Source organism: Typopeltis vanoorti, chromosome 17 (genome assembly GCF_054136105.1).
Source record: "Typopeltis vanoorti isolate ZY-2024b chromosome 17, IOZ_Tvanoo_1.0, whole genome shotgun sequence".
Taxonomy (NCBI): domain Eukaryota; kingdom Metazoa; phylum Arthropoda; class Arachnida; order Uropygi; family Thelyphonidae; genus Typopeltis; species Typopeltis vanoorti.
This window is the reverse complement of record NC_143565.1, coordinates 82,056,089-82,075,585: the sequence shown is the minus strand read 5'-3', so window position 1 is coordinate 82,075,585 and position 19,497 is coordinate 82,056,089. Positions and strand designations below refer to the sequence as shown.

Here is a 19,497-nt window from a genome sequence, read left to right as displayed (position 1 = left end):
CTAAAGCATCAAAAAATTCCTCCGCTTCTACCTTAGTAGAACCTTCTGTGGGACCATAGGCACAAAATAAGTCTCATTGTCCAGTTCCCCATTCTCATATTTTCCCACATCACTCTACTTGAGATTTACTGCCATTTAAGAAGATTAACCTCGTATTTTGTGTTGAATACTATGGCTACTCGTTCTTTTCCTTGATTGTCATTGCCTGAATATAACATTTTGTATTTATTGCTCAGAAAGATCTCACCAGTTTTGGTCTTTTTTGTTTCAGTCACCCCCTATTATGTCGATCTGGTACTTATCTAATTCCTCAGCTAGCTCCATTTCTTTGCCATTCAGGCTTCTTATGTTGATAGTACCGATCTTTAACTCTGGTGATGTTGATTTGGGGTGTGCTTTCAGATTTGTTCCAGTAGCTGACTTTTCGCTGTTCGCCCTGGTTCCCTGGCGAAAACAACGGGGGCCTTGTTTAACTGGGCAATGCCCCAGCCAGCATGAAATTTTGTCATGTTGTACCATCATTTTTTATTTTGGTTTAACCAATAAGAATACAATTTCGTCGGCTAAATCCCAAATTGCCAGCCCATCCTCGTTCATTCAGTATCCAGGCAGATACCCAGCAGGGTGCACCACGAGAAGGTGATGATTGGAAATTAGGTCAGAAGCCTTGGTCTTTTCTCCACATTCCTTTAAAGGCTATGTGGAGGTCTCCTCTCAGTTATACAGCTTTGACCCTTAAGCACCCCAAAATATAATTTCTTGGCATCTTAATTTATAATATAACCAAGTGGAAAAACTTTCAACATCTCTAATCCAGAGTATTTTAGTAATAAGGTGTGATATATTTTGGCTACTCATATATGGAAATATAATTTCTACGTTACTTCAACCTTAGCATAACGTGTAGGTCTGACTCCCACTGATGAGACCTCAATAAAGGTCGAAACTGGTGTGGGTAGTTACCCTTCCCATAATGCATAGTATTATAGATGTTCGTAAGGATATACTCTTTGCATAATGGGATACTAAGACAAGTGATGTGAAGTCATTAGCCTGTATATATGATTTGCCCAGTCCTGAAGTTACTTCAGGTGCAAACTTTGTTTGATTACACTTGAATAAAGGATTAAACCAAGCATACAATTTCTTGGAATCTTTAATTTAAAGAAGCAAAAAAGAAAACTTAAGAGTCCTGAATAGGGTGGAACTGTTGGCAAATGTAATAGATATCAATTCAAATGGTGGTAGGTGTCAAGTTGTGCATTTTGGCATGATAAAATTTTGAATGGCATAATATATTTATGTGTAAACAGAATGAATCAACAGAGATTACCTTCCTACAGGGACAGAAAACCACCAAACAGACAAGAGACAGATGAAGGATAAGCTGGATCACTAATATTAGGAAAGCTGCTACTATCAACTGCCTTCAAGATCTTCTTTCAAGAAAGACTATTAAGAGAAGACTGACTCATGAAGTCCTCAAACTGTCTTGATGGAAGAGAATCAATCAATATATTTATATAATTATGCTTGAAGAAACAAGGATGTTATAGGATACTATATGGATATGTTATATGGAAGGTGGGGAAAAGAACAAGGGAACATCCATGGAAGTTGAGTTTGTGTCCAGTTAAGAAAATGGTGAAAGCTAGATTTCTCTCTCTCTCTTTCACTTAGCAGTGAGTGATTGAACAGTTTGCCTGGTGAAGTAGTAAGTGCATCTAGTGTGAATGTGTTTAAGAGAAAGTATAATAGCTGGTGGGTTATGTATTGACTCTCTTGATGAGTCTTTGACATTCTGGATGTCTCTGATGATAATAATAATATAGTAATGCACCTTCAAAGGTATGTTAAGGGTCAAGCTTTTTTTTTTAGGGGAATAAGCTCCCTTTCCACAGTACCTTTCTGTTATTCTGCATATCTGGAATGACTGCTTCTCTCCTCCCACCCTTATATGCAGTGTGGATGACTCCTTTCAAAGACATGCAAAATGCATTGGAGGGACCCAGACCATTCCCTATTTCAGGGTATAGCAGTAAAATGGTTCTGAAGGCTGGCTGCTAGTAGGCAGATATGGACCAAATCACCTAGAAACATATCTGGTGGCTTCCCAATCAACTAGTCCTGCTGCCACATAATATCTGGAGGAAGTCAAAGTATAGTGATTATGCATGGGGGAAGGGGGCATTGAAGCCTTATGATCAGATGGCAGTTCTCTCAGTGGGAAAAGTGTCTGATTCTTTCACCACCCACTGTGTGTCCTCACTCTTTAACTTTCCTTCCTACATACACTGGACAAGTTATTGAAATATGGTTATACTACAGATCACAAAACATGATTCCAAAACAAAAAAAAATCACGGCTTCAACAGTAACTTAAATGACAACTTCTGTCCAACTCAACTACTCAAATTACACATTGCACAATTCCTACTACCACAAGGGCAACACGTATATTCATCAGAATTGACATCCCACGTCAGTGTATGCAATATCTTGAATACCTAATCCCCCCCCCTCCAATTTGGTTTCCTTTGGCTTACAATTTATTTCTCTCAACCTGTGTTGCACTGATTCATTCAGCTGTGTCCACTTATTACTAAATTCAGATAAACACTCTGGCCTGTTCAAGTGCCTATCCCTAAAGCTTGATTTTCTGCAGTCAAAATATCCACATCATCTCTTGGGACTTCAGTCTCCATAATTCCAATTTGTTTTCCTTCTTCGGTTCCACTGATCAAGCAGCAGGGATGCCAAGGTATTTTGTATTAGCAACAATATAGATCATCCATCTTCCTACCAATATACCAGACAACCTCACCATACTGCTAATGTTCTTGACCTCTTCCTAAAGAAAAGACAACAGCTAATCTAAGTTTCATGCACTTTAGAACAACCTATACCTAGCCATTGTCAGACTTCTGCGCTCTGGCATTGTGCCAAATGGGATGACCTTCACGACTGCTACTCCTGCTATTGTTTGACAGTTTGTACACCACCACTGTTCAACTCCTGTGTTGTTTTCAAATGTCACATCTATCAGCTGTTCTTATAATGTAAGGTGTAATGTAATGTATGTGTGTGTGTGTGTAGACAGTTGGTTTGAACTGCGCAGTTCCACTTATACACAGTTTTTAATAATTTTTTTTTTTTTTGGAGATTTGCGACAATTTGAAAAAACTCACACAAACCATGTGGTTTTAGAAATACCGAAAAATTAAGAAAACGTTAGATATGTCATGAATGCATAATGAATCATTATACCTGCAAATATGAATAATTTCTTTTTCACATTATCTTTTCATTTTTGATGTCTAGTATTAGAAATGCATATAACAATGAAAGGGTTTTGTATCTATTAAGACAATATTGATGTATGTACTGACAGACATACGATTCATCTTGTATGCAGATGATGTAAACTTACATTTTCGATAAATACAGTACAGTACTGTAAACGTATTTTCACTTCCTTACGATTTTCTTTAATAACATTTCCTTTTCTCTAGCTGCATCTTTACTTTAGTATATAATATGGTAGTTAAATATAAATATATAGTATATAATACATACATACATACCATACAAAATATGTGTTAAGCGAATACTTATGTTTTGGTAAGGCTTTAGGTCAACAGTAGGCTATTAGTAGTTAAGATTTTGGGGAGTCAAAAGTTATATGCGGAATTTCAAACAACAGAGGGGGATTGGTGCCCTAACCCCATCATTATTCAAGGGTCAACTGTGTTGGTGTGCAAAACAAACATATATATATATATATATATATACTGGGGGGGCTACACTCATGGTGCCTACCCCCCTGTTCAGGACTGGTAGGCCAGTTCTCAAATTCTGATGACTCGAAAGGTAAAAATCTTTAGTTTATATATAGTTTTAGCTGGACAACTTGTAATGTTATCTAACAGACTAATAACCGTATTTTTTGACCTGGATGTTAATATATCTGGCATTTCCTTTATCTGCTTTGACAATTACTGTTTTTGAGCTTCGAAATTTTTAAAGCTGTTTTTTCCTCCCTTAGATATATTGCTTCTTGGAGGGTTAGCATATTTAGTTAAAGTTGGGGCATTTAGTCTAATGCTGTCTGCTTCTTCCTGAGGTAATCTTTTGATGGCAAATTCGATCTTTACCATGTGAGTAAAAAGTATTTTTTCAGGAACAATCGCAACATAGACCCAAAATTTTTGTTTCATTGTCTGAAACTACATAATCTAATAATAAACACATTTTATTTCTTTTATTATATTAAAGCTTACCTTTGAAAAGGGATATTTCTCAAAACAACAAATTTCTGGCATGTCCATATAAGTTCCACCGTCTTTTGCTCCCATTTTTCAATCACATCAGCATAATATACCTGCAGAACAAGAATAATACATTAGTTTTGAATACTACAAATTTGAAGAAAATGTAGACACATAAAATTCAGAAAATAGCACTACTCAGTTATTTGAGCAGAACTAAAACAACCTCTGTTCTACTAGATATAGGTGGTAAATACTTTCATTTTTTGGTAATACTACTAATTTGCTTATTGGGGTTGAAGTAGTCAAAAACCATTATTCTATAGGTGGATTACAAAGCAAAGACAGAGCATACCTGGATATCAAAAGTCTCCAAGAATATGAGATTTTTGTTATTTATCTAACTCTTTTAAATATTTGTGCTTCAGAGTTGGCTCTGGCACACAAATTTCTTTGAGATATTTGTACCTCAAAGAAAGAAAGAAAGAAAGAAAATGGGTGAAGAAGAGTTTTGGAATACCAGTATTAGTCGGAAATTTTGAGGATAAAGACCCATCCACATTACACATAATATGAATCCAGATGGAAAGCTGGTGACCCAGTTGTAGAAATCAAAACACAGACCATATGATGGGAGCTTATTCAATAAGTCTTCATACCAAATTCCATCAGATACCTTAGAGAAGAAATATCTAGCACAACCTTTAGATTCCCCAAACTTCTGACTGTCATGGTATAGATCAGTGATCAGCAACCTTTTTAATATGAAGGGCGCAATACTGCAGGCATCATGATGCTCGCGGGCGTGCATTGCCAACTCCTCCTGATTTAAATAATTAAACTTAAAATTACAATTGGCATGAATGGCTTTGAAATGTCTTTCTATATTGCTTTTTTTAGAAATAGCCATGCTATTATTGCATAATAAACAAATACATTTACCATTATGATTGATAAAGCAAGGCGCTCGCATCTGATCTGACAGATACGTGCTAATTGTTAACATGAATATTCTTTAACGGTTAAAGAATATTCATGTTAACAATTAGCATGTATCTGTCAGATCAGATGCGAGCACCCTCTGATCATAAGTAGTTTGAGTTGTTGACGTTATCTAGTTATCAATGCGACCGCACTCACTACCCTTCACACCATTCTAAACGCTGTTAGAACCCTTTGTTTTTTAGTATGTGTGTTTGTTGAATCACTCCCACTATCAGTGCAAATACTTTGGCTTACAAAGATATTTCTAACCCTTTATAATCGATGTCACGAGCCCTCCGTAATTTTAAAATTTTATATTGCGGTCTTCATATTAAAAAGGTTGCTGACTTCTGCAAGATGTGCTTTACATTTATGGAAAATACTAAGGAAAGAGGCCTGGAACTTACTCCACCTTTACTACGAGTTGCCCACAAGGAACTACTTATGCTTGCATCTGCCCAAAACGCTTGTTGTTTCTATATTCGACTATGAAATAATGTTGGATTCAATATTCACTTAATTTGGATCATCATGTATTATATCTGCAGTGTTTTTTCTTTATGTTTTCTTGCATTTTAGCACATACTAGTAATGAATGTATCTCTCAGATATACTACGCTCTACGCTGCGAGCTCCAAAGCAGTTTACAATAATTTCTCTAAGGGTGCACTAAAAATTCACTGCAGGCACCATGGAAGCCATTGGGCACTGCATTGCTGACCTCTGGTATAGATACTTCAACAACTTTTTTGCAGCTTACCAAATGTAATACACAGATGTATCCGAGAAATCCTAAACTTTAATCACAGAACCATTCTTTAATGGGAAGACAGTAAAACTGTATCTTATGTTGCTTCTTGCAAAAATTAACATTTTTCTTCCAGTCTTATTCTTACAACTCCTAATCTCTGGATAAGATGAAATTTCTCTTCTTGAGATTACTCTACCACCACCCCCTCCAGCATTAATTCTACACAAATCAAAAATCCACCCAATCACTGAATATTATTTGAACAAGGCCCCTATTGTTCTTTTCAGGGAACTAGAATGAAAAGTTGGATTCTAAAACAAACTCCAAATCACCATCAACAGAATTCAAGATTGGCGGCATCAGTGAAAGTTGCATCAACGGAAAAGAAATGAAACTGGAGAAGAACTGCCAAGTCAACATAATTGGTGTTACTGAAGCAAGACAGAAACAGGTAAGATTCTTATAAATAACATGAACAAAATGTTATATTCAAGCAATAATAATCAGAGAAAGAAGAAGCTATAGTACTCAACACTAAACATGAAGAGAAGAAAATCCTTTTGAATGGCTAGCAATATTAAGCAGAGTAATGTGGACTAATGTCAAAATGGGAAATTAGATAATGAGATTTATTCGAGCCTATGATCTCATAAGAGTTTCTGGTAAGGAAGAAATAGAGAAATTTTTCCAATCATTAGAGAAGATGATGAAACGGAAAAGTTAGTCTTTGTTGGAGATCTAAATAGCAAGGTAGGAAATGAATAGCAGAAACACAGACATTTTTTGGAAAATTTGGAGGAAAGAGCAAAGCTAATAATATGGTAAGAACCCTGAATTAAGGACATGGACTAGTTATTACTAATAACATGTTCAAACAAAGATGTGCACAAAATTCACATGGAGGGAAGCCACAAGAAATGTCTTAATGACTATGTTATTGTTGAACAGCAATATCTTCACACTGATTCAGGACACAAAAGTATACATAGAATATGTATACTTTTGTGTCCTGAAGTGATTATCATTTAGTTTTGAGTAGAATAAACTAATTATCATACTGAAAAACTCTGAATCAGCTTTTAAAGATTAATTTTAGATCCAATAAATAAATATTATTCAAGAAAAAAAGGCTTAGAAATGGAGGAAAAAGTATCATAAAAGAAATCAGAGATGATTAAAGGTTACATAAAAACTGAAGATGCAGATATTCTAGCTGTCTGGAGTAATTACTTTGAAAGACTGTTAAATGAAAGCAGAAGTGATAGAAAACATGATTGCTGTATGATACACAACAATAATCATAATAATAATATTCATGGAGTGCAAGCTGCCTTGAAACAAGTTTAATTTTGTTTTTATTATCCCTCTGCTACAGTTTAGTGTAAAGCAGTATAAAGCAAAGTCAATTTCTAACATTGCACAAACAATGAATTAATTTTTTTTTTTTTTTTACGAATTTGTCGAAGTGTGTAAAAAAACAGCATGCACTGAATTTAATGCAAGTAACTAATGAAATTTACTGCCAATTATTCCTGCCACTCAGATGTGAATATTGTAATCACTGGGCATGAAGAACAAGAAACACTAAAGACATAGTACATTAATGACTGATCATAGAATGCAAGTAATTATTTTCATAAGCAGAAAGGTAAGTAGTTAATCAGATAAAATTGGCAAATAAGTCAGAGATCACTAACTAACTTGAAATTAAACACTGAATTGGTATGAGTAGTATATAATGCAATCACACTGTTACAAAATTACAATAAAACATGCATATTTGGTGTGATGTCAGTTGACTAGCAAAATTAACAGATGAGACTGGAAGTTTATCACCAATAGTCGGCTTGATTGGCTATCTTCTCTAGTGGGTTTGAAATGCACCATGGGCACGGATGTCCATGGTGCATGGACATCCGTGCCCATGGTGCATTTCATAGTAGTAGCAGTAGTACTACTGCTACTACTATGAAATGTACTGCTACTAACATTACAAAATTACAATAAAACATGCATATTTGGTGTGATGTCAGTTGACTAGCAAAATTAACAGATGAGACTGGAAGTTTATCACCAATAGTCGGCTTGATTGGCTATCTTCTTTAGTGGTTTGAAATGCACCATGGGCACGGATGTCTCTGGGTGGGGAAGGGGGGATATTTCATCACCTAATATGAGACTACAATCCTGCCTATTAGAGGCCAAAAGTGGCTTGAAAAGTTCAATGAAAAAAAAAAAAATTAACATTAACCAAGAGAAGGCAATGCCCATCCTCACAAAATCTTAACTGGAGATGAAAGCTTAAGTCCGTCACTATGATCCTGAAATGAAAAATTCAGTCTTCAGAATAATGTCACCCAACCACACCAAGAGCCACAAAAAAAAGTTCAAAACTCAATCCTATGATAAAAAGTGCATATTGACTGTCTTTTGGAACAGCAAAGTGTCATTCATCAGGACTGTATGGTGAAAGGAAAGGCAAATTTCCAAAGCTAATAAAACCTTGAGAGAATGAATAAATCATGTTTCTGCTGAGGAATAGCCATTATTTTCAGAAAATGGCAATGTGAGGCCCCACAAAACAGTGTCCAGCTAACAGACACTGAAAAGCATCTGTTGGATTTGAAACCATGGAATATTATTCCTACAGTAAAGATTAAGTTCTGCCAAATCCACAGTTATTTTCTGAATTAAAGACATATCTCAAAGGTGTTTTGAAAATGATGATCAAATCAAAGTAGAGGTGATTTCAGAAACTGGTTCTAAAACCCCTGGAAAAGTTTTAACACCAATGGTTTTAAAAAACTTGACATATAGTAGAGAAAATGTACTGAAATGAAAGGAGATTATATTACTTTTTGCACAGAGAGCAGCTATCACAAAAGAGGCATAGCTTTCAAAATTCCCTCATGTAGTAGTACTACTGCTACTACTATGAATAGGTTAAGGTTAGAAAACCCAGAAACTTTAATCTAGAAACCAAACATGAAACCTCTTTCAAGCCATTTCAGGAGGACAATGATATTCATCTAGGAGGCACTTAACAAAATAAACTAGTTTCTTTTTAATGCTAAAATTAGAGCTAGGAGAAATAAGTATCAATAATGTTACATACCTTCTAATGTTAATTAAAAAAGTCTAAATGATAACTATAAAAATAGTTTTTTGAAAAAATCCGATTTTTAACTAAACTTACCTTGTTATCTAGTGCTTGCAATGTGTTGAAGAAGAAAGACAAAGCTCTGTAGATATGGTTAAGGTTTGCCTTTCATCATCGTTTTCTGAATAAGATGCAAGTGTTCCAATAGCTTTCAAAGTGTTTTCTGGCCGTTTATAAGTACTGCAGCAATTATTATGCCATATCAATCCAAACACAGTAGTTAACATTTCTGCTTTTATTATATTTCTTACTTTAGATTTTATGTTATTCATGCTACTGAATATTGTTCCACTTCAGCATTTCAATGTGGCAAAATTAATATCGAAGTTGCAAATTCTAAAAGTGCTTTGAATGGATTGCATCCTTATAGTGTAGGATCTCACTCCAGAAAGCTTCAGTATCATTACATTTCCAGTTACTTAAATGAATTTTTTATACTACTATTCAGAAGCAGATATGACTTTTTCAGATATTTCCTTGTTTCATAAAACTAACAACTGATTCTTGAATTGGATGGACTTTTTTTTCAACAGATAAAAATTACATTTTTGAGAACAAGCAAATTTTTGGGTAGTCTTTGCTTCAGTTGTTTAAATAAAGCCAAAAGAAAATTTTGACATCTTTGTCTTTAAAGGGCTTTCTTCAATCCTGTAGTTCTGTCAATCTTTTCTTAATTCTTCAATTTTTTCCTTCAAATATCTATCCCAAATAAGACTTTTGGTCTAGAAATTCCTCAATATCAGAGTAAGAGGATCAAAATTAACAGCAAATGATTTTATAAGGAGGGTAAGTTCATCTAGATGTTCAAGGATCTTTTCATCTCTGTACATTTTTTATAAAATTTTGGAGGTATAGCATTTTTCATCTTTTCTCATAATAGCAAAATAGATCTTTACTCGCACCTCTATCTTTCATAAGATATTGCTAATTGAGGCATGTGACTGGCATATGTGCTTAAATAAAATTAGTGATGGGATTTCTTTCTTAAGCTTTAGATAAACACTATTATTAACACTGCAATTAAGTAGGTCCGATTTCTAAATATTTTCTAACAAAAAGAATTTCTACTAATTTATTTGCATTTTCATTTAAAAATATAAAATACAAAATTTCCAATTACTAATCTGATCATCATTTATGGACATTTATTGTCCTTCCAAAAAAATAAATAAAATAAATTTGATTAAAAGAAAGCTATACTTTAAGCTGTCTGGCATGTAACTTTTTATAAGCCAGACAGCACTTAGCAACTCTAATCCAATGCCATCCACTGACAATGCTATCCATAACCAATTCTCAAAACTGAATGGGTGTAGCCTATTTTGCCTCCTCAATTCTGGAATAAGTGCTTAACATTAATATCATTCTCTCCTTTCCAGTTAATGCATAACCGACTTTTTATCCAGTCAATAAGACTCTTCATCCTTTTCTACCTTAGTAAATTTTTTAATCCTAGTGTTCAAGATATCTCCATAGCACAACTGGAAGAACGAGGCATTGCGCCCTTCAATCCGAAAAGGCCTGTGTCCGATTCTCATCATGATGAGAGGAATCTTTATATGGGCTTTTTCAGTTGAAGGTAAGTTAGACGATCTCATATGGAGGTAGAAAGGATTTTTCTCCCAGAAACTTGGGTTTTTCATCCTGTATGGCTAACAGGACACACAATTTACAGACACAAGATACTACTAGTGGTGGGTGGTAGATGGTGTTAAGTAGAGGAGACGGAGTTGTGTAGTGGACCTGGTCATAGGATCAGAAGAGCTATCCATAATCAAGTTGACAGCACTGCCTTCACTTGGGAAATTGTAAAACATGAGGAATATTCTATCAAGAAGGGGTATTTGTGAAACTATAAGGCAGGTGATTATGACATGCTTAGGAAGAAGCTTAAATCTGTACTGTGGCATAAAACACTGCAGAGTAATGAAAATACGTGGCATTGACCAAGCCACGTATTAGTAGTGCATTGGATATAGTTAAGGGTCATCTAGAGCACTGTTTCTCAACCGCTGGGCTGTGGCCCAGTACAGTACCGGGCTTGGCATCAATTATACTAGACTGCGAGAGGTTCTTCTGGAATTTGTCATTTTAGTTTTCTAAGCATTTTTAATGAATAAATATTTTATACTTTAAATATTTGGAGGAGAATAATATCCATGAATGTGTCAACAAGCTCAGACCCAGAATGCCTAAATAACAACTATGTAGAAAATGTCATTGACAAAAATATGTCAAGCCACATATTTTTAAACATGGAAGTATTCATGAATCATCAGGAATTTTCAGACATCGGAATCTTTCAACATTCAGGAAAGGGAATACTACTGTTTAAAAAAAAAAAAAAAAGCATAAAAAAAGCAAATTACAACAATGGGTGGTGTATCCTCTGGTCTCAAAACTGAACAAAATGACATCTGTGTTTCAAATGTCAGTGACCAATCAGCAAGGAAGTATAAAGAAAATTTTTCCACTGAAACTGAAGATCAAGGCAGTAATACTGTTTCTTTGCAAGTGTGCACTGCAATGTATAAGTGCTCGTTTCAAAACCAGAGTGCCTTGATTTTTTAAAAATAATAGGTCTACAGATTTAGATTTTAATATGAATAACAGACAAGGAACTTTGTTTAATTTTGGTGTTAAGAAATCTCTTATTGAAGGTGTTTGTGATGCAACAAATAGTGATTCATCCAGCTCAAGCCTACAGAGCGATCTCCAGGATGTACAAAAGAAGAGGAAAACTAGAGGAAAAAGTCTGCATTCACTTGTAAGTAGATGGACAGCTATTTAAAATTTGTTCATACAATGCCCACACTGACCAACTGCCATGACCTCAATGTGTCATTTGTACCACTGTTCTGGGAAATGAAGCCACCGCGACTTACCCAACATCTCAACGCAAAACATTCTGATCTAGTCAACAAACCCATTGAATTCTTAATGTGTAAAAGATGACTTAAAATAGAAAAGAAAATTATTTAACGAAGCTTCAACACTGACACTTCACTTCTGATGGCATCCTGTTTAATATCATTACAGATAGCTAAATGTAAAAATCCATATTCCATTAGCGAAGAACTCATTAAGCCTTCTTTGATTGCTGCTTGTAATGAAGTATTAGGCCAGTCTGCAGTAAGTACAATGAAAGACATCCCATTGTTGAATGATACAGATGAAAGGCAGGTATCTGATATGACAGAAGATACAGAAACACAACTCATTGAAAAAAATTGAAATTGTTGCATTACAACTGGATGAATCTACAGGTATTCAGTACATATGTAGAATATATGCACAATATATTGACCATGATGAAAGTGACATGAAGGAAGACATTTTAAGTGTTTCTGAATTACCTATGCACATTACCAGCAGAGAAATTTTCAAAGTTTAAATGGTTTCATTGAAGAGAGAGAGGTCTTGAATGGAAAAATTGTGTTGGAGTTTGTACTGACAGCGCTGCCTGTCTTAGGTAGAAATTCAAAATTAGTCACTAAAATTAAGGATATGGTGGGCAATAACTTATTGTCAACACGTTTGCTACGTTCATAGGCAAAACATGGCCTCCAAAAAAGTGCCACCTGAGTTTAACGAAGTCCTGTCTCAATCTGTTAAAATTATTAATTATATAAAAACAGTGCTTTAAATACAAGACTGTTAAAAGCATTGTGCGATGAAATGGGGTCTGATCATCAAAATCTTCTTTTCCATTTGAAAGTCCGTTGGCTGTCCCAGGGTAAAGTTCTCAAGAAGTTACATGAACTCTGAAAAGAAGTTGAGCTGATTCTAATTGATAAGTGACCTGTCCCATTATTTCCAGGATAAGAAATGGATAGCCAGGCTGGCATATCTCAGCGACATAATTTCTTACATAAAGAAGTTAAATTTAAAACTTCAAGGTACAGATACAACAATATCTAATGATTGGAACAAGATCGAATCATTCAAAAACAAACTCAAATTCTGGCTTAATATGATTGCAGAAAGAAATAATGAAATGTTTCAGTTGTATTCAGATTATATTATGGAAGCAGATGATTTCTATTCACAGAATTCAGTTTTAGACATTATTGCAGCCCATTCGAAGAAGCTATTTGAAAAGTATTATCCCCAACATGACAATCCCCAGAGGCAAAACCTCTTTGTTGAACACAAAGAGACAGCCCTTTCCCATGAAGAAACCCTTCAACTTATTGAATTATCATCGGACAAAGGACTGGAAAGTACTTTTAATTATGAGTAATTTGAAATTCTGGATAAACATGAAAAATTAATATCCAGATTTACATAAAATAGCAATGAGATTTCTTCTTTGTTTTTCCACCACATATCTTTGTGAAACTGCACTGTCATGACTGTGCTTAAAACAAAACAGAGGAACTGAATGCAACTTTCTGACTGTCTCTGTTTAGCATCGCTTCAATTCATCCCAGAATTAATAAGCTAACAACAGAAAACAGCAACAAAAGTCTCACTAGCCTAACTAAAACTTTAAAAACTGAGTTGTAATAAAAGAAATAAGTTTAACTTTTTCAATAACTTATAATTGCTGTGTTAAATTGCAGCATTGTTAACCTCAAAATATTAATTAGTGTTTGAAGTAGTGTTTAGAAATGAGATTCGTACATTTTAAATATTTGCCATGTGTATGTGATAAGTGTTTCTCTGACAAGTTGACATCCTTCTGCTGCTGATTCCCCCCCCCCACACACACACTGACTTCTATCGTGAGTTACAATGCATAAATATTTTTATGCATTGTACATCCTTCTGCTGCTTCCCCCCCCTGCTCAGCTGACTTCTATGGTGAGTTACAATGCATAAATATTTTTCTCACTACTGTGTTTTTTTTTAAACCAACATCATTAAAATCAATTAAATAATACAATAATCAATTTTACACTGAATAATATTATAAATGTTTGGTGATCAGAATGGGATATGTCAATGAAAATCAGCAGAAATTAATTTAATGATGTTGGCCTGAGGAAACTACAATATGCTACAAGATTTCATTAGTCCAGTGATTAATAACTAATTTAAATGTAATTTTATATTTGTCGACATGCCAAATAAGTCTACATAAGTCTACTAATACTCTTTATCATTATGCCATAATTATTAATACTTATGTTAGATTAATGTATGAAATTAAAAAAAAATTGGAAAGGTATTTATGAGTAAATTTCTTGGGACTGGGCCCTCATCTTATAAAAAAAGAATTTACTGGGTCGCAGTCTCACAAAATTTGAGAACCACTGATCTAGAGGAAGCAGTATTAAATCGTATACCTCGGGTAAAGAGGGTTAATCGGTAGCAGTTAGGTGGATGAATAATATCATTAAGCACGATCTGCAGAAGAAGTGTTGTGGAAGGTATATAAAGAGAAAGATGACCAGCAAACTCATGAACAGTACAAGGCCCAGTATGGCCAGGAAGGCAAAATCAGATTATGAGAAGAATCTACCTCAGCAGGCTAAAGGAAATCCCAAAGAGTTCTTTCGTTATGTGGCAAATAACAGGAAGATTGGTTATGGAAGATTAATCTTAATGAGTGATGATGGTCACAAGGAGATGGAAGCAGATAAAATAGTTGAGTTACTGAGTGACCACTTTGCAAGCATATATCTTCCTAGTGAGGTTAATGCTTTAACATATGTAACAGACACTAATGTGGGAACAGAGGTGGATGAATTTACTGAAAAATTTCAGTGTAAATACAGCTGTGGGATTAGATGGGATATCAGCAAGGGTTTTGCGAGAATGTGCAAGAGAACTGGCAATGCCTTTGACTAAGCTGTTTAATTTAAGTCTCAGCTCTGGTAGAGTTCAAGAGAGTGAAAAGAGGGCAAAATTATTCCTTTGCATAAGGGAGGTTCTAAGAGTACAGTAGCAAATTATAGGCCAATCAGTATCTCAGGTGTAGTGGTAAAAGTATTAAAAAAATTGGTAAAAAAGAGAATTCAAGAATGGGTAGATAGAAATATGACAATGTATGTAAAGGATCAATATGGCTTTGTGAAGGGTCGGTCATGCCTTAGTAATCAACTAACTTTTTATAATAGATTAACAGCTGAGTTAGATAAAGGAAATGGCTACACGATGATTTTGCAAAGGCATTTGACAGAATATCACATGGAACACTGTTATACAAATTAGAACAAATGGGGATGGATAAGAGGGTGGCTGCTGGATAGATATCAAAAAGTGGTATATGGAAGGGCAGAATTGAGATGAAAACAGGTGACTAGTGGTATGCCGCAAGGTTCACTGCTGGGACCCTTGCTGTTTAATTTGTACATAAATGATATAGGAAATAACCTGAAAGGAGGTATTCAGTTGTTTGCTGATGTGCAAAATTTGGTAGCGTAATAGTTAATCAAGGTACATCTGTCACGATGTGGAGAGCTTGCAGGATGATTTAAATAGGCTGTCAGTATGGGCAAAAGCTAATGCTGTCAGTTTAATGTCCAGAAATGTAAAGTTATACACTTTGGGATAAATAGATTACAAGCCATTTATCATACTGATAAACTTCCTGTAGTCCAGGAAATGGATGAAGCTAGAGATTTAGGAGTGGTGGTAGACAGAGAGTTAAAGTCTAGAGGACATATTGCTAAGGTAGTCGATAAAATTACTTGGCTAGTGAAGAACACATTAGCAAGTAGAGATAAGGAAGTTGTCATTCCTCTTTATAAGGCCTTGATATGCCTGCACCTGGATTAGTGTGCTCAAGTCTGAGTTCCTTTGGAATTTGGAAGCAGTGGAGAGGAGTGACCAAGATGGTGAATGGCCTGTAGAATGTGCCCTATGAGGATAGACTGAAGGTGTGTGTGGACTTCAGAAATTAGTTGACAGAAGAAAAAGAGGGGATATGATAGAAACATTTAAGTTACTTAAAGGATTTTATAGAGTAGATGCAGGAGAAATGTTTCAGCATTTGACTAGAGGGACCAGAACAAGGGGGTCATCCCTGGAAGAGGATAAGAGGGTGGCTGCTGGCCAGATATCAAATATTGGTATATGGAGGGGCAGAATCAAGGTGAAAGTAGGTGACTAGTGGTGTGCCACAAGGTTCAGATGAATAAAGGTATGGTCAGTAGGGGTGTGAAGACTAGATTTTTTGCTTGGAGAGTGGTGAATGAGTGGAATGGGTTGCCACAGTCAGTTGTGAGTACTTTTTCTATTAATGAGTTCAAGGAGAGGAATGACAGATTGTGTGGATAGACTGGGTCTCCTGTGATGAGTCTTCGGACTTCATGGAGGTGCCTGTATAATAACAATAATAATAATAGTGTAAGCAAACAAAAGTTTGTGCACTAAGTTGTCCTTGGCGTTCCATAATGCATAAGACACCACATTCACAGACAGTGTTGTTGAAATTTGGAATTATGCCAAAGAAACTAATGCTAGGAGGTCAGGGTACTGCATAATACCATACATTATGGTAGAAATCAGTCGAAGACTGGATTTCACCTTGACTGAGGTCTTATAAGCAGAAACTAATTAAATTCCAATAACTTAATTAAGAATAACCCAATCTATCCTGCGGCATAAACTGGTAAGCACATATAATTGGTTAACAGAAATTTCACAAATTGGTAATTTGTGAAATTACTATTTCACAAATCCTTCGAGTAAGAAATAATGAAGACACTGCCAAGCAAATGAAAAATACCACTAACAACAGACAGTAGAAAAAAAGCAAATCACTTATTTTTTTTTTTTTTAAGTAATAATGTTTTTCTTATTTTAAAGTTTAAGCTTTATATTTTGGAAAGTAACCACTCAATAATCTTTATAAATTTATATTGGTTTTCTTAATCATTAAATATTTATAATGTTATGAACAAATTTTTTTCATATTACCTCATATGACCACATGAAAGAAATTGAAATCCATCATTTCTTATTTTAATGAGTTCAGTAATGAACAAATTTTCATATACCATATATCTGGACCAGGATTCCTGTATATAAATATATATAAAACAGTACTTTAAAATATTTCATAAAGAAGACAGTATATGAATATTATAAAATATTTTTATACCTATAAACAATAATTTGAAAAAAAAAAAAAACACTGGAATTAATCATATACTATTACACTGATTAGACTTGTTTTGCAAAACCAAATGACTGGGATAACACACACACACACACACACACACACACACACACACGATCTACAAAGAACAGCATAAAAAAGATCTTGGACAGAGGGTGGTTCTGAAATTTCTCGGCTTTGGCCATAGATGGCAACACTATCAGCAAGATTTTTTTTTCCCTAAGTTGGTACATCTGTCATAAGTCCGTAAGTTTTTAGTGGCATGATGGCAAAATCAAATTGATGGTTTCCGATTTGTTTGGTAAATGTATTCACAATAGACTCCAACATTTCTTTGACGCTAAAACGTAGCTGCATAGTTCTTGAACAATATAAAAAAATTCAGTTGTGTCTAAAGAGATTTTTGATGCATTACCAACTACCAACAAAGTTTTAAGAATTCACAGACCATACGAGGGTGATCTGAAAAGTTATCAGCCTTGACCATAGATGGCAACACTATCGGCATGATTTTTTTTCTAAGTTGGTACATCTGTCATAAGCATCCATGTGAAATTGCAAGTCATTCTATCAAGTAGTTTGTTTTATACAACGGTCTGAAGCAAAATACTTTTGCTTCAGACCGCTGTATAAAAAGTGTGTCTGTATCCCTTGAATTGGATAAAATTGAGTATCGTGCAGTTATAAAATTCTTTTAAAAGAAGGTTTAAAGCCAAAAGAAATTCATTTGAAGTTCATAAAAGTTGATGGGCATCTCTTCTCCTTCATTTTCAACAATTAAGAAATGGACTGCCGAGTTTAAATGTGGCTGTACCAGATTTGAAGATGATCCACGTGGAAGACGTCAAAAAAAGTGTAACACCACCAGAATTCATTGATCAAATGCACGATATGGTATTGGATGACTGGTGAGTCAAAGTGCATGAAATTGTTGAGACTATAGGCATTTCAAAAGAATGTGTAGGATATATTTTGCATGAAGAATTGCAAATGAAAAAGCTTTGTGCAAGATGGGTGCCGTGCTTGCTCACAGCATATCAAAAATGCACTCTCATGAAAAGCTATGAAGTGCTTGGAGCATTTTAACAAGAATAGAACTAATTTTGTGCATCGATTTATTCACCATTACACACCAGAATCCAAACAGTAGTCAAAACAGTGGACAGAAGCCGGTTGTTCAGCACCAAAGAAGACAAAGTCGGTTCCATCAGCAGGAAAGGTCATGGCATCGGTGTTTTGGGATGCTAAAGGAATTTTGTTTATTGATTATCTTGAAAAGGGTAAAATAACCGGGGAATATTATTCTGATCTTTTAATCAGATTAGATGAAAAAATTTGTGAGAAAAGACCTGGTTTGCAGAAGGAAAAAATCATTTTTTATCAGGACAATGCACCTGCTCCCAAAAATGTTTTGATCAGTGGCGGCTCATGGCTTGAAATCATGGGGGTGCTGCAACTTTCGAAATATACATTGTAAGTACAGTGTATACGTGTTTGGATAAAATATTAAAATTATGGTAAAATTAAAAAAAAAACATGAAACAATATTGTTTATTATCAATAAAATTATACAGTTTAGTATAATTCAAAATTACTTAAAAAAATAAAACCCATTATCATAACCCCAATAATGTTCTAAAATAAAAACTATAACAAATGTTATAGTTTTTATTTTAAATATTTGGCCATTTTAACAAATGCCCAAATATTTAAAGAGATGGAGTAAACACGATAAGCACTACGAACACTACTACTACTGGCGCAAACTGCATATAAACAACAGTGGAACTGAGTGACGGACACTGTCGCATTACGCTAATAGCTCGCATTTCACTATGATATGCATGTGCTTACGCACGTAGCAATATGACACTGTGGTAAACACAGTGCTGCTAGCATTCTTCGCTCTCCTAAGTGCTACAAGATGGATTTTTATTATTTTTTTAATTTTAATTTTATTTTTTAAACAAAATAAGAGAATTGTATAGGATTGTTGATGATAAAATTAAATATTACAAGCAAATAGAAATAAATTAATAAATATATTTATATATCGAGAAAAATTGGGGTTGCTGCAGTTCCACAGTGCCTATGCACAAGCCGCCCCTGGTTTTGGCAATGGGAAAATTAAAGGATCTGCACTATGAATTATTGGAATCTCCACCCTATTCCCCAGATTTGGCTCCCTCTGACTTCTATCTCTTCCCAAAACTAAAACTCTTTCTCGCTGGTCAGTGTTTTTCTTTGTATCAAGAGGTGATTT

The 19,497-nt window shown here is 34.8% G+C and overlaps 1 protein-coding gene across 3 annotated transcripts in view; it reads right to left on the bottom strand.

Annotated features, from left to right (window-relative positions):
* Patronin (calmodulin-regulated spectrin-associated protein patronin) overlaps positions 1–17,135 on the bottom strand; it is a 358,788-nt gene extending 341,653 nt beyond the window's left edge. For all 3 annotated transcript variants that reach the window (XM_090407071.1, XM_090407073.1, XM_090407072.1), the window contains exons 1-2: positions 17,033–17,135; positions 4,281–4,381 (exon numbers count right to left, since the gene is read on the bottom strand). In XM_090407071.1, the coding sequence (XP_090263197.1) occupies positions 4,281–4,355 (75 nt within the window). In that variant the 5' untranslated portion in view covers positions 4,356–4,381; positions 17,033–17,135. The remainder of the gene's footprint in view (positions 1–4,280; positions 4,382–17,032) is intronic.
* Between the last annotated feature and the right edge of the window lie 2,362 nt (positions 17,136–19,497).